The 24,949-nt window shown below is 53.7% G+C and overlaps 1 protein-coding gene across 4 annotated transcripts; it reads right to left on the reverse strand.

Moving 5' to 3' along the window:
- On the reverse strand, positions 1–23,954 carry LOC133356720 (tubulin monoglutamylase TTLL4-like). 4 transcript variants are annotated; one of them, XM_061574394.1, is made up of 17 exons: positions 23,790–23,954; positions 17,931–19,452; positions 17,325–17,428; positions 16,266–16,376; positions 13,683–13,759; positions 12,749–12,991; positions 11,872–11,954; positions 11,044–11,172; positions 9,729–9,851; positions 8,537–8,635; positions 6,898–7,032; positions 5,767–5,856; positions 5,541–5,640; positions 4,260–4,461; positions 2,850–2,920; positions 2,121–2,188; positions 1–382 (listed from the first exon to the last, which is right to left on the reverse strand). In XM_061574394.1, the coding sequence occupies exons 2-17, from the start codon at positions 19,412–19,414 to the stop codon at positions 217–219; spliced, it is 3,285 nt and encodes a 1,094-aa protein (XP_061430378.1). In that variant the 5' UTR covers positions 19,415–19,452; positions 23,790–23,954; the 3' UTR covers positions 1–216. The 4 variants fall into 4 exon arrangements, with proteins under 4 accessions (XP_061430378.1, XP_061430351.1, XP_061430369.1 ...); XM_061574367.1 differs by having other exon boundaries at positions 5,541–5,655; XM_061574385.1 differs by lacking the exon at positions 23,790–23,954 and adding an exon at positions 21,769–21,866 and having other exon boundaries at positions 5,541–5,655.
- Positions 23,955–24,949: the final 995 nt, after the last annotated feature.

Genomic DNA, 24,949 nt, shown 5'->3' on the forward strand with positions numbered 1-24,949 from the left:
TCGCCCCGCTGGCAGCACGCACCATCATATCGCAACTTCTTCCCAGGTGTGGACGGCTGCCTCGGAGCGTACCACCTTTTGCGTAGTAGGGGACAACCCTTCCACAATCTCCTGACGTGCGAGATGTGGTAGATGGGGCCGGGCGACTCGGGAGGCAGGGCTGTCGAGAGGTGTGGGATGACGACGGGATGACGGGCGGCGGTTTGCGCGGAGGTGTCAAGAGACGTCGCCCACGCTCCCGGCCGCGCGGAGGGCTCGGTGGACGCCCTGGGTTTGCGAGAGAGCCAAGAAGCCGAGGCTGGAGCTTATGCCGCACACCTGGGGCCCAGGTGTAGGCACCTTCTCCCGTTCCTCCGGCTGCTTCGCGGGAGGCTTGGCCGCCCTGCGAAAGCGAACGTCGGTCGGTCTCGTCACAAGCGGCGAATGAGTTGCGCGGAAGGGCGGGGTAGGTGTTATGAAATTCGTGACGAAATCGCTCGTCAACAAAGTGCTTTCAATTTTAGGCAACAACGACGACGACTACTACCGCACACGGAAGATCAAAGCGTGACCGACTAAGAAGACTTACAGAGTTCACCAATTGAGTGGGTGACCTGACAATATTGAGGGAGGGGGGGGGAGGGTGGAATTGCACACACACCCTCCCCCCCCCACACCAATACCTAATAACGGAGCCGACTTCATGTTTGGTCACCCGTAGTCAAACTGGGCTCAAAGAACAAGTACGTAAAACGACGGCCAAATCAACGCGGCGTTTCATTCCCAAGCCACTTGGGAAGCCACCGAGACGTGGAGCGGAGTGCCGTCGTTTGTGGAGGTCGCGGTGAAATGACAAAAACCCTCCCGCGCGAGTTATGGCTCTGTTTAGAAATTAGTTACACTTCATCACGGCAGACGGCTCTTAAGAGATGTGACCCCAGGCCTGACCTCTACCCCGAACCCCCGACAACAAACCATAACCCTTAACAGACTGGAGTCGGCCACAACTGATGACCCAAACCCTAACTATAACCCTTAACCCTGACCACCAATCATTCCCCTTAACAAACTTTCGTCGGCTTCAACTGCGATGGCCTCAACCCTACCCCGCGAAAACTGCAATCTCCGTCTTGCGAAGGCTTTTGCTCGGCTGCAATTCCCGTCACAATAGTTGGCCACGGGGGCCGATCCGACCCGAACCTTAGCCAACGCTCGTCGGCGCTCGGTCGCGTCCTCATCACTCTCGCAAACGAGCCTAGCCCTGGTCGTCTCTTGGGTTCTCACCTGGTTAAACAGGCCAACTAACGAGACCGTTCCGTGTCGCTGCTATGCCGCCACTGGGGCGGCGGTGCCGTTCACCGTTTGGCGCAGAGGTTTGACGGTTGGCGTCTAAGCAGGCTGCCCCGGTTAATGCTGCACGGGTGTTACCCGTGATATAATCTGCTTCGCAGTGGACGTTAACGATCCCGTCACGTCATTCGTAAGAGTTTAGGTCCTTGTGTCTATGGCATTACGGTGCAAATACGACACATTAAGAAAACAATCGCCTGGAAACAACTCATTAGGAATATAACATAATGAGCATTGTCCCCTACTGCAGAAACATGACATGACCCTCCTGAAAATGAGTCATGAGACTCAGCGAGGCTTTCCTGGGTACACAACCATAATATAACAACTGCTCCCACAAACTTCGCTCCCCCATTCCGCCATCCTGACTGGTTTGACTCATCCACTGTTCAACCAGCACACTGCCGGTCAGAAGAACTCACTCACTCACCCACTCACCGACTCACTCACTCTCCACACTGCAGGTCACACCCACACACTCCCTCGCGCACTCACCCACCCGCGCACTCAACCACCCACCCACCTCACTCACTGACGCACTCTCCACACTGCAGGTCACGGCAACACACACACACCCACCCACTCACCTCACTCACTCACCCACTCTCCACACTGCAGGTCACACCCACCCACCTACACACTCCCTCACGCACGCACTCACCCACCCACGCACTCTCTCCACACACTGCAGGTCACAACGCTTCTCCTCCTGCTGCTGCTTTCCACCCTCGCTGCACGGCTCGATTTGCCGGCGCCCGAGCTGCGAGCGTCTCCCCGCGAGGGTCTCCCACCTGGCGCTGGCGGCCTCGCCAGTGACGACGGCGCGGGGACGAGGCTCCGACCTCGCCGACGGAGTCCACTGCGCAGGACGAGGGGCGAGGGAGCGGGCAGGGAGAGGAACACGACGACGAGTCGGACTTAGTGCAAAGACAAAGATCCCCCGCATAGCCTCAACAGACTGTTGGGGCAAGTGCTGTTAGCGAGGAGCACCTATGAAGGCCGGCAAGGCACACGTAGAGATGGGTGGCCAACGCCACGCCCGGCCGTGTTTGTCACCCCAGTGGCAATGTTTACACACCGCACCAGGTACTCATTTGAGGCGGAGTCGACCTAGGGGGAGGCTCATCACCGGTTCAGATAATCATCAGCGGTGTTTGGCCATGAGCAGGAATCGAACTTGGGTCGCCGGGTTCGTAGTGCAGTGCAACAACACCCACTGAGAACACCACCAACACCGCCACTGGGGTCAGTGGATTTAGAGTGCAGTGGACCAACCACGGCGCCACCGCCCCCCTCTCATAAGTTCAGTAACTACTCCACAAGCACACTGCCACGCTGCATCCACACCACCACCGCCACCACCAAAACCACACCACCACTTGGATTTATCCTGGATAAATCCGATGAGCTTCGAAGCTCCTTTTCACAGACGTCCAGTAGTTGCACACAAACACCATGACCACAATCACTCAACCACCGCCACACCACCGAGCGCCGCACCGTTCCCGACCTCTACTTACGATGTGGGCGGGGTCCTCTGCAGGGCCCAGGTGAACGCCCTTCTTGCAAAGGCGCTTCAGAAGATCGATGCCTGAACAAGAAACGTAGATTCGTTAGAACATTACGACTGCGTGCTTCCCGCTGGGATTCTGCCGTCGCGTAATGGCTAGCGCCACGGACTTGTAAAACCCAGAGGGGGTCGTCGGATCGATTCCATCCCACGACGCAGAAAGTTTCAACAACGGTGCAACTGCCTCTGTCCACCCAGCAGTGCGAATGGTCAACGCCACAGTTCGTCAATCAGCAGGTTGCGTGCGGCGGGGTAAAGTGTGGGTAACTCCCGCTTTTTCTTCCAACACGGTCGGGCGAGCGTCGTGGAAGGGTGGGCCAACACTGCTCTCTGGAGGGGCTCTCTAGATCTCCCTCTAAGAGAAGGCCCCTTCCAGCAGCAGTGGCGTGAGCAAGACATTGTTGGGCTACACCTTCATAAACAAATCTACTTGGCACGTGGCAGGTTTTCGCAGCCATTCGTACGATTAACATTTCATTATTGGGTGAAGTTACGTGACGATCAAGACCCCCATTCTGACACCCTGCATTTTATTCCAACTTCCTGGATCTTGTCCGGAAGATTCTTGGTGTAGTCTCAAGTGCGATGTCGCGTCTCACTGAAAAATGTTCGCGATGCGAATTTAATTATTTTACTTCAATGGGCGAGCGAGCCGAAACAATAACAACCGGCGCGTCATTAACCACTCGTAAACGTGACAGCTTAGGGGCCATCCATTTAGTACGCGTGGAGGGGGAAGGGGGGTTAACCCAAATGCGTACGCTTGCATATGGGGGTGTCTACTGACAATGTACGCATAGGAAACGGGGGGTGGGGGTGGTGAAGCCTCGATAATAATTTGTCGACATTGGCCTACAAATCAGCCACATTTCAGTTTCTTCAGCTCAGACATCAAGTACTACCGGGACAAGTGGGACTGTGGGAGAGGTGTCACTCGTGTGCCACCGTGCCCCCGACTGCAGCCATCACGCAGCTCAGCAAAATAAGTGGCCAAGGTACGCAACTTAATTCTTTAATGCAGCCGGCGGTGGACTGTTTGCTTAAACACGTTAATATTATTAATCCTTGATCGTTTCTGCGTGGATTAAATATCGGCCGTTTTATAGGATTCGGGGGGAGGGTGCGTCAAGCGGGGGGATGTAAAAAGTACGCGCGGGTAGAGGGAGGGGGGGGGGTCAATGACAGATTTTTGCGTACCTTCTAAATGAATGGCCCCTTAATTTGTTTGGCAATGTCAGGTGGCGAAGGGGTGTTACGACACAGATTTTGGCCAGACCATGACGTGGCCTAAAAGCGAATCGCCGCATGGCATCGCGTCATCGGCGGACGGGCGAGCGGGCAGGCGGGACCGCGACGGCACCTGCTGTGGTGCCGGGCGGGTGCGCCAACGTCCAGCGGTGCAGCAGGAGGTCGTGGTAGCGCTGCTGCGCGAAGAAGACGAGGTAGCGCGGGGCGGGAGAGGGGAACGCACGCTCGAAGTGCCCGCACCGCCGCAGCTCGTCCTCCGCCTCCACCAGCACCCGCACGTCGCCCGGCGTCAGCGTGTCCAGCAGCGTGCCGCGCTGAGCCGCCCACCACCACCAGACCACGGAGCCGCGAGGCACACGCACGCACACGCACGCACACGCACGGAGCACACACGCACGGAGCACACACGCACGTACACGCACGGAGCACACACACGCACACGCACGGAGCACACACGCACGCACGCACGCACACGCACGGAGCACACACGCACGCTCGTTAGAAATATTCCGCCCGTCTCGGCTTATTTAAACCGATAATTCAAACACACTTTGCAAAAGGAAGCAAGAATATAAACGTACACCAATTCCTCATTTAACGCGATTCGTGCGTTGCTGAAAAGGGCCGCGTAAAGTGGAAACGTGTTAAGTGAGGAATGACTGTGCACACGTTTATTGGGCATGAGAAAACAATGCACATTTCAATCACATTTGAACAATAAAGTCAAGCCTGCAGCCATTCCCATGGCGGGAAAAAAGTACTGATATGAGAGTAAGCCGCCACGCGGATCGTATCATTCTGCGCGTATACCCAGAATTCCAATGCTGCTCGGCAGCGCAGGCGAAGAAAGTAGTCCGTCGTCGACCGCTCAGAAACCGGGTTATAACAACGGGCGCCGTTACGCATCGTGCAAAAAATATCCCCCGATAGAAGAACCACGGTACAGTGAAAACGCGTCGTGTGAACACGCGTTAAAGCATAGACTCACCGTACAATGTATTTGGTGCTAAGCACCCTGATGCCACGTTTCAAAACTGTTGCTTTTCCCCTTTTGGTATATCAAAGAAGAATCCCCAATGCTCAAAAATTACTCAACTGGGATTAGACACAGCAGCGACATCGCCCCCTCCCCCCTTCTGCGAAACATTGGCCTGGATATGAAGGACTGTGGAGTGGACGTGGAGGTCATTGCCCAGGAGATGAACGAATGGCGAAAGAGGAGCAAGGAATGGAGAACTCCCACGTTGGGAAGACGCCCAGAGGCAGGGAAGCAGGCAGGGCAGGGAGGGAGGGAGGGAGGCAGGCAGGGGAGGGAGGGGAGGGAGGGGAGGGAGGACAGGGAGGGAGGGAGGCAGGGAGGCGACGCTTCGCTGGATGTCGACGATTGTCTCACCTCGTCGAGGTTGCGTGGGGAGAGGTAGAACGCGTGCTTGGAGCGCTCGTTGGTGGCAACGTCGCTCCCGGTCCTCGCTCCGTCACCGCCTCCCTGCAAGCTGGGAATCCGCTCGCTGTGACACGTGCAATGTGCGAGCGTGTAACGTGCGTGCGTGTGAGTGCGTGAGTGCGTGTGTGCGAGCGCGTGAGCGTGTGCGTGAACACGTGCGTGCGTCTCCCCCTACCTGGCTGGAATTTGGAAGCCAGCCATGTTCAACAGGTCCTTGATCATCTGGCCCTTGACAGCGACGTCGAGCGGCGAGTTCGAATGGAGGCTGCGACGCACACGGGCACACCACCGCACAGCGTTCCCGTCAACTCTCCCACCCGGGCTTGCGAGTTTTAAATTCGACTGCGAAAAATTTTCGCGGTTGTGCTGTACGGCACTACGCGACAACAGGCCACTTAAACTAAAAACTAAACTATTTGTATCATACCAGGTAAGGCCCCACTGAACTTTATAGCTGTTTTTCAGAAGCGACCTGGCCACAAATGAGAGCTCAACGAAGTGGCTTATCGCGTGGAGATGTATAGGAGCCAAACACTCTGAACGCGTGACGTTGATTCTAAATGTGGAGGGGAAAACCGGAAGACCCGGAGAACCCACACCCTCCTGTCTACCAGGCGAGGTAGTAAACATCTCGCCACCGTGGCGCCCCAAGTGGGAGAGGGGTATGATGCACAACGGCAGAAACCCTCGCCAAGGCGGTCAAAAACTCTTAGCGCGCGGGAGAAGTTCCTGAAGAAGTACCCAGCAGGCGGAGTGAAACGTCGGACAGGATGCCGAAAACAAGTCGCACGCCGCAGAACCAGGAAACGCGTCGCAAGGTATAGTAATAGGTTTTTGCCCTTTCAACTGGTACAAAAACTGATACCTTTTTAATGCTGTGAAAGTGGATGGAGGATTTTACAGGAAAATCGGTGTATAATAAGGTTTAGTTTTACATGGGGTCGTTTATACAAATTGCATCTCAGCCTTGCCGAGGATCCACAGACAAGCTGAAAGGCAGCCAGGAGGTGAGCCGTTGCCAACATTTGCCCGAGCTCTGCACTCCTCTAAATATTAAGATGTTTTAAGACTAAGAATGAGTGTTTATACACGTGGGAGGAAACTGGAGTAGTGTGCTTATATCAGGAGTATTCCCTAACGATCCCACCCCCCCCCCCACCGGCCAACCAGTTCAAGGCAAGAATGCGAAGCTTATACATCAGAAGTGCACTCATACAAGGTGTGCTTATAATCCAGCATCTACTGCACGGCTTTCTGGCGCGGACCACGTGGGAGGAAGCGGCAGGGGCGAGAGCACGCGGCTCACCTGGGCGAGATGTTGACCTCCAGCAGCCAGGGCTTGAGCTTCTCGTCCAGCATGACGTCGAAGCCAAAGAGCTCGTGGCAGGAGCGGCGGTTCCCCACAAACTGGGCGAGCAGGCTGCTCACAAACGGCTCCGAGCTGCGCGGGACACGCGAGCCGACACGTTTAAAAAAAAAAGTCACGAAGCAAATTTTTAAAACTTATAAACTGAACTATTTTTTTAATTTTACCAGGTAATGCTCACCGAGCTACTTGGCCGTCCACAAATTGATAGCTCCACGAAGTGGCTCATCCCACGTGGAAATTTACAGCAGCCATAAACTCCAAACGCGTGACGTTGATTCGAAATGTGGAGGGCAAAATCGGAGGAGCCGGAAAAAAATCCACGGGGAGAGAGACGCGGAAACTCCAAATATACAGGCGTCAGGATGGGATTGACCCCACGACCCCCTGTATACCAGGTGAGGTAGTTAACATCTCGCCAATGCCCACAATACGCCAGGCCCGACCGCCTTTGTCTTCCCAGTGCTGATGTTTACACATTGCACCAGGTGTTCATTAAGAGAGGAGTCAACTTGGGGCATTGCCCAGGACAGGTTCGGATATTCGCCACGGATGTCAGCCATGTCCGGGATTACATTGCCAGGTTCGTAGCATGCTCACACACAGTGCCCACAACGCACCAACAACAAAGTGAGGTCAGTCCGGGTCCGTCTCATTAGGTCTTGTATCACTGGGGTTTGGAATCACGGTCCAATGTGCCATGGCTCGAATTTCATGAATTCCATAGGTTATTAGCTTTGATACTCGCGTAATGATTTTACAGACCATGTCAATCCACTGCTGGATGACGGGCTCCTCACCCCCTGTTGGTCATGGGGCTTGTTTGACCATACTTCACCACGTTGGTCAATGAGGGATGGTGAAGATGGGGAGTGGTGGGGGGGCGAGGGCTGGTTCAGATGTCACTCGGCACTCCCCCACCATGCTACCCCCCCCAATCTATTATGAGTTGTATAATCCTGTATTCACAATGAACCATTGTTGTATCATCCTGATTCGCAACGAACCACTGGTACCAGATGTCATGAAAATAATTTCATTTTATATCGCGTCATTCATGCAATTGCATCCCACAACGCTGCACATCAATTATCCAGTTCCGTACACAGATAATCCAAAAAGAAATCCCCACTACTTATCAAATAAAAAAAATAATACGTAAATAACGAGATAAAAAATTCACCGCAGAGAAAATAAATTTAAATAAATTAATTCGTTCGGTCTCCATACCCCAGACCACAATCCCAACATTTCGCCGGATTCTGGAGACCCTTCATCTGTGGTGGTGGTGGTGGAGTGGCCAAAAAGTTACAAGCCAGTTGGACAACAATGAAAATGCCTATTTTCCAGCGTATGCCAGGACAAATAAACAGGCCTTCCCGTCGCGAGTGCATGCGGCAACGTAACAACCTACACTACGTTAGGTTTCTCCATCGATTATAATAAAACCAAAGAAACAATTCGGTCCGCGTCCGTCCCACGCCACAAGGGCGGCCGCGTGATGCGGGGGGGGGCAATCACGCGATGACGCAGGGGGGGGGCACTCACGCGATGACGCGGGGGGAGGGGGGGCACTCACGCGATGACGGTCTTGACGGCGATATCCTTGATCTGCTCCCATATCAGGCGGCAGTTGACTCCCTTGTCACACAGGTAGCCCCACAGCGCTTTCAAGGCCCTGCCAAGTCGAGGCACAGAGCAAACACGTCACACGCCGGCACCGTCGCCGACCCCCCCCCGCCCAACTCCCGCCCTGTGTGCTCAGCGCTCTCCCATTAGCATTCCGCCACCGCCGTCTTCACAAGCGCTCCGTTTGAAAGTGGCGCCCTTATCTCTTCCCCTCTCGTGCCCTCCGCTCTCTGGTGCCGCTTATCACCTGCGTGCGTGTGGGCGGACATGTCTGTGTGCGTGTGGGCGCGAGTTGGGCGGGTGGGTGCGCGTTTGGTGGCACGCCTACGGCTGGAGCGACACGTCCGGCGTGGGTGGGCGCTTATCAGCTCGCCGGGCGATTTCGGTCTGTGTATGCCGCGGCCAAACACACGCCGCCGCCCCCCCTGTCACACAAACGTTTTGACAGCGGCGGTGGCGGTGGCGATGGCAGCAGCGGTAACAACGGGTCCACACCCTGGCAACGCAGCCAGCCGGCAGAACGTATTTGAGAGAAAACCCCGCCCCGGATCGCAAACACGGTGAACTCTCCCCGGCGCGAATCGCCCACACAACGGCGGCACCCGTGAGTGAAGTAGCGCGCGACGATGGTTCCTCCTCGCGAGACCGCCACCAAACGTTTGAGACGATCTTCCGCTGGCGAAGGTTTTTTGTTTCGTTTCGAGCTTGCGCCGTAGGGCGCTCTCAATCCCCTCACGGGTCCGTACCACGCAGACACACGATGGAGACGCGTATGGAAGTACAGCAAGTGGGTTCACCCATGTATTTATCGGTGGTGAACATCTCAGCAGCAGCCGGAAACGTTATATGTATGTTGAACTTCTTTCACGCCGTACGTAGCCAACCGTGCTAATTGGAGGTGCGGGGGGAAGGAAAACGACAAAAGATAGTTATAAAATCGAGGGAAGAATTCGAGCCACTCCATCCGAGTTCCTGAAGAAGCACGTGAAGCGAAACGTCGGCCACTGCCCCAAACGACGCGCAGGTACGACCCAGGAAAGCGCGTCGGACAGTTTTAAGCGATGGTCCGTGGCCGGCGGGAGCGAGAGAAGGGGGGGGGGGGGAGGGCGGTGGGGGGGGGTCCCCGAGCATCCGGCGCTCACCACTTGTGGCCCTCGCACTGGGTGCGGTCGTCGTTGCTCCTGTAGGCCGCGTTGTTCTTGTTGACGCTGTAGTTCGTCAGGTGCATGAAGCGGTTGCCCAGAGTCTTCGTGGCAGAGGAGTACCTGCGTGCGTGCGTGCGTGTGACGGTGGCAGCACGTTAAAGTCCGCGGGGGAGGGGGACTTTGCGACGCGTGCGAATCCGTATAACATTGTAAATGACTAATCGTGCAAAAACACATGTACACTCAGCCGCAACTTACCTGGGCCACTCCCGCTGAGGGCGTGCACGGGGAGATAGACACGCATGTGTCAATACGATGAGGCGCACAGACAAAATACAGACACGTCATCATCGCGATCGCCGATTCAACGGCAACATTGACTGTGGTCTCAATGCAGAACCTGGACTCTTACACGCATCTCTGGGACGGGGAGCGAGTGGTACTGGCCATGGGGGTTGTTTGATCATACTTCATCACAAGGCTGGGTTCAGATGTCATTCGCCGCTGATGTAAGCCGTGGCGTTAAGATGTTAAAACACCAAATGGAAACCTTTTGCAAGGAATCTAATTCGCATTAACCACACGTACTTGTGGTGAACATGCTAAAAATTTCTTGCTGTGGTTTTCCCACCTGATGATTGCTTGTGTTGCAATCGAAACGTCGTGATTTATTTTTTTTTCTACCTACGTGACTTTACCGAAAGAACCAGAGTATGGATTCCTGCAGTCACGAAAGCTTCAAATCTAGAATGCTCAGATTATAATATATGGCATTGCCTTTGAAACTGATTGGCCTTTACCAGAGACAGTCTTCTTTAGGGTCCAGTCTCACCAGTGTCAGACCAGCGAACGCCAAAAGGCGAACCGTGATCCTGGCAAAAAAGGTGCCATCGATGACGTTCTCTTCATGCTCTGTTGCACTGTGCCATCTTCACTCTCACCTGCTTCTGGTGCTCCCTTAAAACAACCCCCACATCTCTTCTCCCTTGCCCATCCTCCTGCTGCTACTGCCTCCCAGCTACGGACCAGGTCTACCCCAACCCCCATCACTCATTTCCCCGCACCTCCGATTAGCATGGTGGCCCACGTACGGTGCGAAAGAAGTTCACACACACATAACCGAACCGACCTTAACCCCTCCCATGCTGTCCTCCTGTCACCATCACCACACCACCGCTTTTATGAACAACCCCGCTCTCTAATTCAACCGGGGTCATCATCACGCACAACTTCATGAATCTACGTCCAAAATAAGGACAACTCCGAGTGCGCACCATCTCCCATCGAGACTGGCTCGCCGCCGGGCACGTACTTGCAGCTGGCGAAGCGCACCAGGCCGTCCTTGAACACGTAGACACGCAGGGGGTTGTACGAGCTCACGTACACGTAGATGCGCAGGTCGAACTTGCTGCCCTCTATGAGGTAGGGCTTGTGCAGGTACCTGCGGACGCACGCACGTCAGTCGCTCTTCAAACGCGACCACCGCAGTTCACCCGCTCACATCGCGTCACTCGTCGATTCCTCCTGCTCCATGTCAGGGGACTCGGGTCTCCCGCGCAGATTTGTGTCAACCACCACCCTTCAGGTGACAACAACGCAGCCGCTCACCCGTACACTCACGACGCTCATCCACTCGCTGCAGGTCAGAACACTCATCCCTTTCCGCTTCTTCCCTCGCACGGCTCCACCGTGGAGTTTCCCTCCCAACAAAAGTTTTCCCAAGTTGGCCACCGGTGTTTTTGGGACTTTCGGGTCCCGTGCTGAGCAGCCGTGACAAACAACACGCGCGCTCGTTCGCTCAATGATCTCCATACCAGTCTTCATGCAGATTCGCTCATTTAGTCTCGCCACATTCAGGCTTTGGTGTCAGGTTGTAGTCATCGTCTAAAGTAAATAAACGAAAAGAATAACCTGGAAAAAATAATGAAATGCACTTCGTCGACCAACGGCATCACCACGCATTTCACCGTCAAAACTAAGAGTTCACAATTAGAGGTTAGTTTCTGTTTGGGGTGAGATCGCGTTAATATAAATGCGTTGTTAAACCTGACACATTTATATTTACGCGATCTAAAAAAAAAACCTCGTGGATCTTGGTCGCGAAAGCCGACGTGTTGCACAAAACGACGAGTGGCGCTACCTCTGTACAAGTAGAGGCCTCATCTTGGGCAGCTGGCTCCACTTGCTGACCACCTTGATCCCGATCCCCCTCGCCGACGCCGGCTGGAGAGACAGTCGCACGCACGCACGCCCACGCGCTTCACCACGCGGTGCAGGGAATCCCGTGGCGGCCAGCGGGCTTGCATTCGGCCCGCCACTAAAAACTAAACTATTTTTATTTTACCAGGTAAGGCCCCAACTGAGCTATATAGCTCTTTTTCAGAAGCAACCTGCCCATCACAAATGATAGCTCAATGAATTAGCTTATCACGTGGTCATTTATAGCAGCCGAATACTTTAATAAACGCATGTCGATTCTAAATGTGGAAGGGAAAAAAGAACGGAGGACCCAGAGAAAAATCCACGCGACCACGGGGAGAGAGAGCGTGCAAACTCCAAATATGCAGCAGGCATCAGGGTCTGGATCGAACCCATGACCTCCTGTATACCAGGCGAGGCAGTTAACGACGTTTCGTCCGTAATTACAACTAGCTTCATCGTACTCAGATCGTAAATGTTGTGGCTTGGCTCTCCAACACACCGGTGTACTGTACTAGTGACTAATTGGCCACGTTCTGTTTACGTGACAAACCTTACTAATTGGCTGTGTCAGGTGGTGGCGGGTTTTAACGACACATTTAAATATTTACGCGATCTAACCCAAAAAACGTCTACTATGGATGATATTGATCGCGAAAGCCTACTACGTGTTAAACTCCGTTAACATCTCGCCTTTCCTGGGTCAACAAGTGGCGCAATAATAATAATAAATAATAACAACAACAGCACTACGGCACAAGCCACAAAAATCCTTCGCGAGACGGGCGGGCGCAATTGCCGCCCCGGTAAATTCTCACCGGCTTCACGATCCAGCGCACGTGGGTGCCGCCGCCGCTGCCGCTGCCGCTGCCGCCGCCGCCGCCGCCGCCGCCGCCACTTCCGGCCCACGCGAGGCGGAGGGCGCGGGTGTCCTGCGGCAGCACGAACGAGAGCGGCACGAAGCCGAACGAGCGCCGGCCGAACCGCGCGCGCAGCCGCGAGAGGTTCCGCCACAGCCGGTCCTTGCGCCCGATTTGGAAGGAGCCGGGGAAGTGGTTCAGCTGCGGGGTGGACAACGGTGGTGGGGGTGGGACGAGACAAGAAGCGGGACGAGTCGCAGGGATCGTACGAATCACAGAAACAATGGTGCGGCCGTGCGATCGCTCGCTCGCGGCCACTGCTGACGGAGGAAGAGCCTCTACTACGGGGGAGCCGCCCTAGAGCCCCCTTCCAGAGGGAATTGGATCGACTCTCATCGCATTCCTCACGCCTCGTTTGCAACGCTATTTTTTGTTCGTCCTTAATTTGGAGCTTTCGTGACTGCAGGAATTACTCTTTGGTTCTTTCGGTAAAGTCACGTATAAAGAGAAAGTAATAAATTAAATACTAGCATACGATGTTTCGATTGCAACACAAGCAATCATCATCAGGTATAAATGAAACAGAAACACAAATCTAGTATACTTAGAAATGTAATGTAATACAACAGAGAGTCGGATAACATAACAGTCAACACCCTACCTGGTTGATTACGTTCTTCCTGAGAATGCTAAATTTGAGAGAGATAAAACACAGAACCAGAGACATATACACAGACACATAAGTATTTTGCTCACTCCAGTTGCGCGAGAATGGAATTCAGGTCACCGGGGTTCACAGCCCGGCGCGCACGAACCTCGATGCCACTGCTCGACCACAACAATTCCCAAGTTAAAACGCTTTGGGTTAAAAGCGACGGAGTGGGAGACTCACCTTTTGGTGCTCGCGCAGTGCTCTGAACCCCGGGGACTTCATGTGGCGGCCCCAGCAGCCCAGCCAGTCGTGGTTCTCTGCGGACAGAGCGGCGCCGCGCCAGGTTATCCCCTCGCAGGCAAAGCCAACCAGGCCCGCCTGGCTTGGCCACTCTCATCCATTCCCTCCGCCGATGAAGCACGCACGGGCCACCGTCAATTCCTCAACCTCCCTTTCCGTTCTCCTCTCTTCAAGCCTCACCCTCTTCTCGACTGCCCGTTCTCGTTCTCTTCCCTCCCCTCGCCACTCCACTCCTTCCCATCCCCCTCCACTCATTCCTCAATCCATCGTTTTGTAAGCTACGTCAAGCGCCTTGAGTCGAAGGCCCTGATTGGATTCAAAAGTCAAAAGCGCCATCGTTATGATCAGTCCACTGCTGAATGAAGCCCTCCCCAAGTTGTCACAACTCGTATATCACCTGCACACGAGGTAACGTCATCGCTGGTGGACGGCACGATGGGTGTGATCCCTCCTTGGGCTGCTACTCCTTCATTAGTCTCGACTTCCGTCCCTTCCAGCGACCTGTCCTGCCCAATCCCACTTACTTTTCACATTCAGCCATTCAACTATTAAACTTTTTAAGTTACCGGAACTCTAAAAGCTCTTTTGCAGAAGCAACCTCGCCACAAATGATCACTCAAAAAAGTGGCTTATTGCGTGGAAATGTATAGCAGTCAAATACTCTCAAAGCACGTCGATTCTAAATGTGGAGAGAAAAGCTGGAGGACCCGGGAGAAAAATCCACATGACCAAGAGGAGAGAAACGCGCAAACTCCAAATATGCAGCAGGCATCAGGGTTGGGATCGAACCCACGACCACCTGCATACCAGGCAAGGTAGTTAACATCTCACCACTGCAGAGCCCCGTTGTCGTCATCACCATCACCGCTAGCAATGACCCTTCCGCTGCTGGATGAAGGGCTTCCCAAATTGTTGCCGTGTAATTTCACACGCACCATCCGTATTCATTTATCTGCCGGTGGTGGAACACCCACATTCCTACGACGCGACAGTTTTCTCTTTCTTCCGCGCGACAATTATGGAACACCCACATTGAAGCGCTCCTGTACTTTTGACTTTGCAACAAAGTGTACTCATTTTATTGAGTCAGGAGACATGTCCCCGGCATGGAGCAAATCCCTTCAATCGTTCAATCAGTCGTCATTTTACGTGCCACTATCGCCCTCAATGAAGTGGACGGTTGGCTATGTACAGTGCAAAGAAGTTCAAGATACACACAAGCACGACAGCAGAACGGGACAGCTACAGGGGGCATGGAGCAGCAACAGGAATGAGAAAAAGAAGCCCGTCACGACCTCAGCGGCTCACACCGACTGAGCAGAGTAAATTTAAACCGCCCGCAACGAGTAGCATAAGAAAAGTAATTGGTGATTAAAATAAATATAAAGTAAAGAAACCATTTTTTTCCCCTTCTTATAGCTCAGATTTTATGGGGAAGGCTGGGGATTCAATAACAATAACAAACTACATGTATTTGTAAAGACGACTTCCACTATTCTTTGGGTCTTTCGGTAAAAAAACTACGACGCTTCGATCGCAACACAAGCGGTCGTCATCAGGAAAGGCTTCCACTGATGTCTCACGGAGAAAAATAAACACGTCTCTCTCCGATGGTAAAGAGGGCGCGGGGCCTCCGTCATGTTGTCACCGCGGGCGCAGTAACGAGCAGCGTGAGTCACGGGTGCGTCACGACCGCCGGGATTGTTGATGCATCACTGCTGTCCCCCTCATCCCACTCCACGACAGTGGATTTTTTATATAACAGCGGCCACGTGCACCACAGCGCCCGGCGCAACACTGCCCCCTGGCTGCCTGCTGCTGCACCTGCTCCACAGCCTCCTGCGCAGGCCAGCCGTGCCACGACGCGCGGCGCCCTCTCTCTCGCGCACTCTCTCTCTCGTACGGCACGACGTCCGACGTTTCGCGTCACGCACGCCGCGGAGCTCCTTGAGAAAAGTTCTCCGTGTGTCGAGGGCTTCTTCGGCGAACTTTCCGGAGAAGCTCGCGGTTGCTCAAAACAACAATCGTTATCATCAGGCGCATGCGGCGTGTGTAAACCGCGCCCGCACAAACTATGGCAGATGCGGTTAAACTGATGTACAAATGGAATTTTTTTTAAACTCTCCAGCATTGTGCGACTGTGGTCATCTAGAACCGACCGTACAACGTATAAACGACGCAATGCCCCGATCCACAAATACGAAGGAGACATCACGACGATGATGATACACTCTCGCTGCTCATGACACGGTTGTCTGGCTTTGACCACCCGAATGGGAAATTCAAGTCGTTGCTCTGCATCAACATCAGCCGTACGAAAGAAGAAACAGTAGGAGCGTCCAACGACTTCATCTGAGAACGAACGGAGAAGATCGGCCAAAGGTGGAACGGCAAACCGCGGCCGCGGACTTTGCGAGCACCGGCCCTTGGGACATCGACAGCGGCCGACATTGGGATCGCGTAACGTGACAAGATAATTAGAAAACGTGCGGGAGGACGCGGGCGGGTGGGCGAGGCGCTTACTGGCGGTGGGGCGGAAGTGGGAGCGCGCCAACGCCTTCCGCACGACCTGCGGAGTCACGGGGCTCATCTTCCACTTGAGCTTCCTGCGCAGCGGCCACGGCAGCGTCGCGACTGCGCAGGAGAGAAACAGGACGCAGGCGTCAACGGAAGGGACCCATTTCACGATCCCCGTATTGCATTTCCCGACGCCGGTGACCACTCTCCGATGCGGCCCTTGGCCTCCCCCGAGGTCGACTCAGCCTTAAAATTAGTAGCCGGCGCGTTGTGTAGACGTTGGCGCTGGAGAGATAAAGGCGGCTGGGCGTGGTGCTGGCTATCCACCCTCATATACTGACATAGGCATCCAGAGACCCACAGAGAGACCCATAAATAAGCATGCCTCACCGTGTTTCTGAGAGTCTGCAGATGGGGCTCGCGTTAAACCGCGATATAAATTCAAAGCCTATGGCCAAAAATTACCTGGCATGTGCCCGATCTCAGAAGCTAAGCAGTTTCGAGGCTGGTTAGTACTTGTATCGGTGACCACCAACACATATCAAGATTTGTAGGTATTAAGACTGATAGAGCAGAGAGCTGCCAGGAGGTGGCAGTACAGCAAAGGGCCGCAGACAGATCTAACCCAAAACGCCTGTATTACAGATGATGTTGGTCGTGAATGCCGACGCATTAAACAGATCTAAAAAAATTATGTGAGGCTGTGGATTGAACCTATCTGCGCGAAAACGTTTGCGCGTTTAAGCCCTCCGTGGCATGGCGGAGGTGGCATGGCAGGGGTGGCATGGCGGGGGTGGCAAGGTGGGATCGTCATGGTGGGATCGTCATGGTGGGGGTGGTGGCAACATGGTAGGAGTGGCATGGTGAGGTTGAAATTGTGGGGTTGGGAAAGAGCCCTGATGCAAGAAACTAAATGTAGCTCTCCAGGCCCCTGTGCAATGCCCACGACTCTCTCCACAGCCCGACAACCTGGGCCCCGGTGCAGTTGCACCGACTGCACGCTCGACTGCTACGCCACTGCCTGGGTAGAGGAACCGGCATGAAGCAGAACATGGAAATTCTCACCCGTCTCCTCCGCGGTGCCAAAGTAGATGGTGGGCGGCACGTTGTCGAAAATGCTGGGCACGAGCGCCGGCTTGGGTTGCCCGTCCTGGGCGCTGCCCGGCACACTGCGGGGAAGACAGAGACGGACAGGGACAGTCTTACCGGTGCCAAGAGATCCCTGGCCACGTGCAAGTTTGAAATTCCACGTCGGGTGTTCACAGCAATGAAATCTCCTTCTAACATCGATGCGTTTCTGAGATATGCAAACAGATTCTTCACGAATATAGATTTTTGGACTAAAAGCCACGTAATGATCTGGTCACATTTGTTTCATTAACGCCCTCCCTTGTACGTACATATGTTGAACTTCTTTCGCGCCGTACGTAGCCAACCGTGCTAATCGGAGCTGCGGGAGGACAACAAACTAAACAAAAAAAATAAGTGGCTTCCATTACCCATTATTGCCAAAAGAGTTCAATTAACAATTCGGGGCTTGATGGAATGTTACGTCGCAGGGCGAGGCACGTTAATGACGTGAGAAAGCTTTCATCCAGCAGTAGATATAATCATGGGTGATGATGATCAGTCAGAGCCGTGTGATGACATCACCGCTCACGGGAGTCGCACCTGCAGGCGGCAGTGCTCACGGCGAGGTCCAGGGCCGCAGCGTAGTCACCTCCCTCATCGTCAGTGCTGCTGCCGTCACTCACGTCCACCTCATCTCCCACCTCGTCCGGTCCATCCGGCAGCTCCTCCTCGTCGTCGTGGTCGTCTTCGTCATCACCATTGAGGTCCACAGACTGCGCGGAAGAGACCTCCGAACTGTCATCCTCCACCGCCTCGCTCCCGTCCTCCTCCTCCTCCTCTTCTCCGTCCTGCCCACAGTCCCCGCTGCCCAACTCCAAGGGTGGACTGCCGGCCCTCCACCCGCGCTGCTCCAGCTCACGCCCGCTTTGCCCCTGCCCCGAGTGCGCAGCCGACGTGCCGCCGCTCTTGCCGGCGAGCCGCGCGCCGACCCGGCGCGCCGGCGCGCTCCCAGGGCCGCCCCGTGTTCTGCCCGCGCTCGGCTTCGCGTCCGGGTTTTTCACGCGATCCGATTTCGCCTTGCGCGAGCTCAGCTTGGGCTTCCTCGTCAGCGTCGTCGGACAGACGCTCGGAGGAGACTCGCGCAGCGATGCGATGGGGCCGCTTGGCGGATTCACCGTTGGCTCGCTCCCGCTTCTCGCGACACCCGCGGCCAGTCTCTGCACGGCGGCCGTCAGCTGCATCACGGGCAGCTCCGGGCCGCTCGACGCGTCCGTCACTCCGCCGTGCGCGGCAGGTCCCACGGGCATCGCCACGCTGCCGGCGTTCGCTCCGTTGAGCAGCCGGTGGTCATGGATTGTCTCGACGGCCGGCACGGTGTTCTCCACAAACCCAGCAGCAGCAGCAGCAGCAGCGGTGCCGTCCAAGAGCAAATTGACGCTCGTCTGTCTCAGGAAGGGGTTCACGTGCGCCGGTGGCTTTGGTAACGTACGGTGCGCGGGGTGAGCTCCGAATTTGCGTGCCACCTGCTGCGTCGTCGAAACGTCGCGCTGGCGGTGGGGAGCGGCGCCTGGACGTGCGCTCCACCCCGAAACGATCCGCGGTAAAACGCCGTCACCACCGCCACCGGTACCCAACCCCGCCGCGGCAGTCCTCGAATTCCTTCGCAAACTTTTGCCACGCAGGAAATCCAACCGCTGCCACTGCCCGAAAACCGTCGTCTCTCCCGGCGCCGGTGAGGCGGCGCTGGCGCGGGGGGCCGGGCGGACGGACGGCCGCGCCGACTGCACCCTCCGCCTTCCCGTGAGCCTCGGCTCGCCCGAACCGGCGCGGCAAGGCGCGAGCGTCGTCGAGGCGGGGCCGACGACATCCTGCGCCGGCGACCCGAGGTGGCGCGCTCGGTGCCGCGGGCTGCCGGCGTCGGTCCGGGGCGGGGGGCTACCGTCTCCGAGCTGGGGGGTCGCGGCTCCTGCCGGTAGCCCCCGTGCGGCGGGGCCGCCCGTGTCGGCGTCTGGGCCGAGCTCGCGGCGCAGTGTGCCGCAGTGACCGGCGGACAACGGCGGCGGCGGTGGTGGTGCCAGCGCCATTGTGGCTCATACCTTGCGCTCTCGACTCTTCCACGTGCCTGGTCAAGCGAAACAAACGTGTTACGGGGCTTAAAGCACACGTAGCATAGCGTACAAAATAACACGTACGAAATATACAACGGAGGGGTCGCCAATTGTATTAAACACCGAAGGTAGCTTAATTGTAACGCCTCCACCAGCCCAAGCACAGTTGTAAATGAGACCTGTTGTTGAAGTTATTATCATGCTTCTTTGCCTAGGAAAGCCTCACCAAGTCTCAAAACTCTTTTTCAGTAGGGTCCTGCCAAGTTTTCACAATGGGGGGCAATGTTCCTGCTGCTGCTTCGTGTAAATTCCAATTGAGTAATATGCAATAATTTTTTCATCATTGGGATGTTTAGCCGATACCAATGACATCGTTTTTTTTGCCATGCAGGACAGGGGGATGTGGGCGATGGTTGCAATGTGTAACCACAATCGAGTAATTTGCAGGTACATAATTCAGCATTGGGATGTTTTGGCCAATAACATGAGTTACATTGTGTGGGGTTTTTTTTGGTTATGGGAGGAAAACAGAGGAAAGCCATGCCAAACAGGGGACGAAACATACAAACTCAATCTCCTTCAACCTCACTCGCAAGTTCATAAGCACTGAACCTCACTCGCACTCAGTGGACCAGGGCGCCCGAGTCAGGAGTCGAACCCAGGCCCTTCTTGCTGAGGCACTGCACTACGCTGGCGCCCTATTGTTAAATATTAGCCAAAGTGCAATCTTTGCCCTTTGGTGCAAACTTAAGCGATATTAAAGTCATTGTGACCAGCCACGGATGTCACGCTATTAGGTGGCCGGTCTAACCCCCATCGTATGTTTACCAACCTCCACTCGACAGGACATTCTGTGAGCGTCGAGCGGCACATTCCAGTTGACGGGTAACGCATTTTATGAGGCTCGTGAGAAAGCGAGCAGCCTAGTTTTATAAAAGCTTTAGCTACTCCCAGAGCCCAGCATTACAGTGCTAATCAAACAGAAGATGAAAATAAGCACACCGCACAGTTCTGATATAAGCAACACATTCTCACATTATACTGGTAGAGGTGGGGGGGGGGGGGGACGTTAACGACATCCCATGATACAAACACTCTTCTGACATACACGCACATCCGGACTTGCTCCAAAGGGTGTGTGTGTGTGTGCTTATATCCAGCTGCTGACTAATCCAGTCTCAACACGACACTTTTGGCAGTCGCCCTTCAAATTCCACGCTGCAGAGTAAAAAATGACGCTGGGTCTAACATACGGCAGCTGGGCTGTATATTTTTGCCCGCCTGACGTGGCACTGCGGGGGACTGAAACGATTCAATCACGACTTCTTATCGGACTTGGCCGCTGCCGTGGGTTTAACGGTTCCCATGTTGGACTCACGATCCGGAGGTCGGCGCTTCGATTTTTGCGGCGCGGCTGTTTAAAAACGACGGTGCAGGTTTCCTAACAATCCCCCTTTGCCTCTGTCTGCTCATCAACAGTACAGACCTATGTCAGATACTTATTTGAGGCCAAGTCGACCTAGGGGAGAGGCCGGAGATCGGTTCACACTCATACACAACGAAGACAACTGGCTGCTGAAGTGCTGTTTGCGTGGTAGCCACGAAGCGGTATAGCGTTTACCCTCATACGCTCATTCATTCGCCGAAAACGCCTTGATATATAGAGGAGCCCAGAGCTTGGATAATCGTTGGGTGGCTCCGGCTCCTCCTCACAGCGCCTCCGAGTTGTCCTCTCTTCGAGAGAAAGCACCGCGCGGCGACGTTGGCTATTTAAACTATTTTTTTTTTCACCAGGTAAGGCCCACCAAGCTATGTAGCTCTTTTTCAGAAGCGGCCTGGCCATCAAAAAAATTATAGCTCAACGAAGTGGCTTATCATCATGTGGAAATTGATAGCAGCCGATTTCTATAAAAACGCATGGTGCCGATTCTAAATGTGGATAAAAAAATTACACACGACCACGGGGAGAGCATACAAACTCCAAATATACAGCAGGCATCAGGGTAGGGATGAAACTCACAACCCTCCTGGCATACCAGGCGAGGTAGTTACCTCCTATCCACCGTGGCACCCAAGCGGGAAAATTGGCGTGTGGTGATGGTGGTAAAGTGTGTGTGTGTGTTCCCACCTTTTCCAAGATGTCCGGCCAGCGCGGGAAGAGGAGGCCAAATACACAATATACAGGGGCTCCTCTTGAATGTTCTCTATTGAGAGGCTACCTTTTTACCTCTTGCCAGACCCATTACGCGCCCCTGCTTCCTAGGTGACACCAGAGGTTGCTAATCACAGTCACAACAGCGGGGTCACTTCCCTAGAAACCAGAGCCTTACCCAGAAGCAAACACAGCAGTAGAGCGGTGGGGGCGGTTGTCAATACTGAGCAGGATCTGGCAAAGTCGGGGCGAACAGGGACACCTAGAGCCTGACCAGACACGCACAGAGACCAAGATCCCTTCATTGAAGTCTCGTAGCCTGTTAGGGCAGGAACAGTGAAGCAAGCAACTTTTAAGGGCTGCATGGGGTACGTGGGGGGCGGTGCGGCTTGCACCGTACGTGGCCGCCTTGGTCTCCCCACTTCTGACGTGTGTACGCTGCACCTGTGATGTGTGTGTACGTTGAACTTCTTCCGCACCGTACGTAGCCAACCGAAGGACAACAAACCAAACACACGACTTGTGAGTGTTGAGGTACTGGACTTGAAAGGACTGGGGGACACCCAGGACCAGCTCCCCAGGTTCGTCGTGATGTGCGTTTACCACAAACACCACCAAAGGCTCAGAACGCACAGGTAAGACTCGAACCTGGCCGTACAGGCGAGTCCTTTCAAACGCCAAAGACCGGAGGACCAGGAGGCGTACAGGTGATGAGACCAGGTAGGTTATTTCTAGATTTGAAGCTTTCGTGACTGCAAGGATTCATACTCTTAGGTTTTTTCGGTAAAGTCACGTAGGTAAAAATAAATAAAAATAAAAATCTTTTAAATAAAATAATAAATCACGACGTTTCGGAGACAACACAAGTCTCCGTCATCAGGTGGGACCGTCACAGCTAAAATTTACTGTACGTAGATACCAGGTAGCCAAGGCCAGGTAACCCATACAATTCATGTTGAGACTTACAACCGGGCAGGAAATAAGGACAATATACAACCGAGCTCAGGTGAGAGAGACGCAGACCAACGCATTCGTGATGAACGCACATTAACCTGCGATGACACACGTGGAGCAGACACGTCGGGGGTATGAACGAAGAGAATGGAGGAGGGTGAAGCGTTTTCAGCAGAAGTATAGAACCCCTTTGCGTGCGCGCGTGTGTTTTAGTGTTTATTGTCCTTCCCGTGGAGTGTAAACATCGCCACTGGGGGAGACAAAGGCGGTCGGGCGTGGTGCTGGCCACCCCACCACCTCGTGCACAGCTCCGGCTCGCTAACAGCACTTGCCCCTACAGTCTGTTGATGCTACACGGGGGATTTTGTCTTTGTTGTCCATCCACCCCGCAGCTCCGTTTAGCTAGGTACGGTGCGAAAGAAGTTCAGCACACCACGTTGTGGATACACGAGGGGAGGGGGGTAATGCGACGTGGAGGATGGGAGGAAAGGATGATGTGGACACACGGGGGTCCAAGCATGTGGCATTTTCTTGCTGCGGTTGTCCCACCTGATGAAGATTGCTTGTGTTGCGATCGAAACGGGTTGATTTGTTTTATTTGATTTCTCCCTACGTGACTTTACCGAAAGAACCAAAGAGTATTGGCGTAGCCGTCAACCCGTGATATTTATTTTATTTTTATAAATTTTATTTTTTTACTTACGTGACTTTACCGAAAAAACCCAAGAATACGGTTCAACCCCTTATACTTGTGCAGGGAATTCGAGTTTGCAGGTCACATACGGCGGTACAGCTGTTTCGATACAGACGAAAAAAAACGTGTTTGTGTTTCTCTCTTGCGATGGGGTTTTGTATGATGAACGTTGAGATGAATAAGGCGCACGGGGGGTGACCGATACGGTGTGAATTGACCTGATAGCAAGGGGCTGACAGTGTCTGCGTGAGTAAGGGTGACAGCAGCCGGATAAATGGGAACGCGTCTGGATGGAATCCGCGAGGTAGCGGTGGGGAGGCCTTGATCCAGCAGCGGATAGACCCTGGCTGAAACATATTGATGACCATTGTGTAACCGGACGCGGGCTATGTGGCAATGCGTGACACACACTCTCACACAAACCTCGTTTAACAATCTCGTAGGCCTTGTAAGTGATCGAATTGAGAGAGAAAAAAGCTGAACGTTACTACGTTGACCAAGCGCTTCGTAGCGGCACCGGCTTTTTATTTTTAATCACTCGATCAACCCACCTCGCCAACACGGGCTCCTGCCGACGAGACGAGAGAGGCACCTTGAACCCGAACGACGACGACAACAACACCCGCCACCAACAACGGGCAGACCGTCGACAATTAACTTTGATTTGCTTTTTATAATTTACAAATTAAAATAAAACGAGGCCCACTCGGCATGGAGCGAGGCCTCCACTAGGCGAGCTCCGTGGCGGGACGCGCGCTTTTATAGAGTCAGCGCGAGGTGGGCGTGGTCAACTGGGACGCCGGTTCGCCTCGCCATTGGTCAGGATTCGTGACGTCGGCTGAGATGTTATTTAATTATATGCCACGCATCAATTATGAAGTTCGAGATTTGAAGCTTTCGTGACTGCAAGGATTCATACTCTTAGGTTTTTTCGGTAAAGTCACGTAGGTGAAATAATAAAAAATAAAAATTAATAATAAAAATAATAGAAATAATAATAGAAATAAAGAAAGATAAAAATTTGAAATAGAAAATTTTTTTAAATATTATTTATATTCTTTTTTTACCTACGTGACTTTACCGAAAAAAACCTAAGAGTAATTATGAAGTGTTGATGAAGCTGGTTGTGATTACTGGCGAAACGTCGTACTTAGATTGTAAATGTTGTGGCTTGGCTCTCCAACACACCGGTGGTGCTGTACTAGTATACTACACTATGCACTACACGACTATACACAATACACTACTATACACTACACTATACACTACACACTAGTGCTGCACTCGTGACGAATTGGCCACGTTCTGTTTACGTGACAACCCTTACTAGTTGGCTGTGTCGGGTGGTGGCGGGTTTTAATGACACATACTCTTTGGTTCTTTCGGTAAAGTCACCAGAGTATGGATTCCTGCAGTCACGAAAGCTTCAAATCTTTAACGACACATTTATATATTTACGCGATCTAACCCAAAAACCTCTATTATGCAGGATTTTTTTTTCAAAATGTATGTCATACTCTTGCCACAATAACGTGGAATTTCCACTACTGGCTTAAGACTTTGGCAAGAAACCCACTTTGACATATTTTGTAGGAGGCTGCAGAGAAATTATGCCACTCCCTGGCTCTATCTGTAGACCAGCGAGTGGTCTTCCCTCTCAGCGTTGACAAACTTGCTCCCGCCATACAAATATGGAATTTCCACTGATGCA

This window comes from Lethenteron reissneri, chromosome 7, assembly GCF_015708825.2.
Source record: "Lethenteron reissneri isolate LAM-NWPU_2019-01 chromosome 7, ASM1570882v1, whole genome shotgun sequence".
Classification (NCBI taxonomy): Eukaryota; Metazoa; Chordata; class Hyperoartia; order Petromyzontiformes; family Petromyzontidae; genus Lethenteron; species Lethenteron reissneri.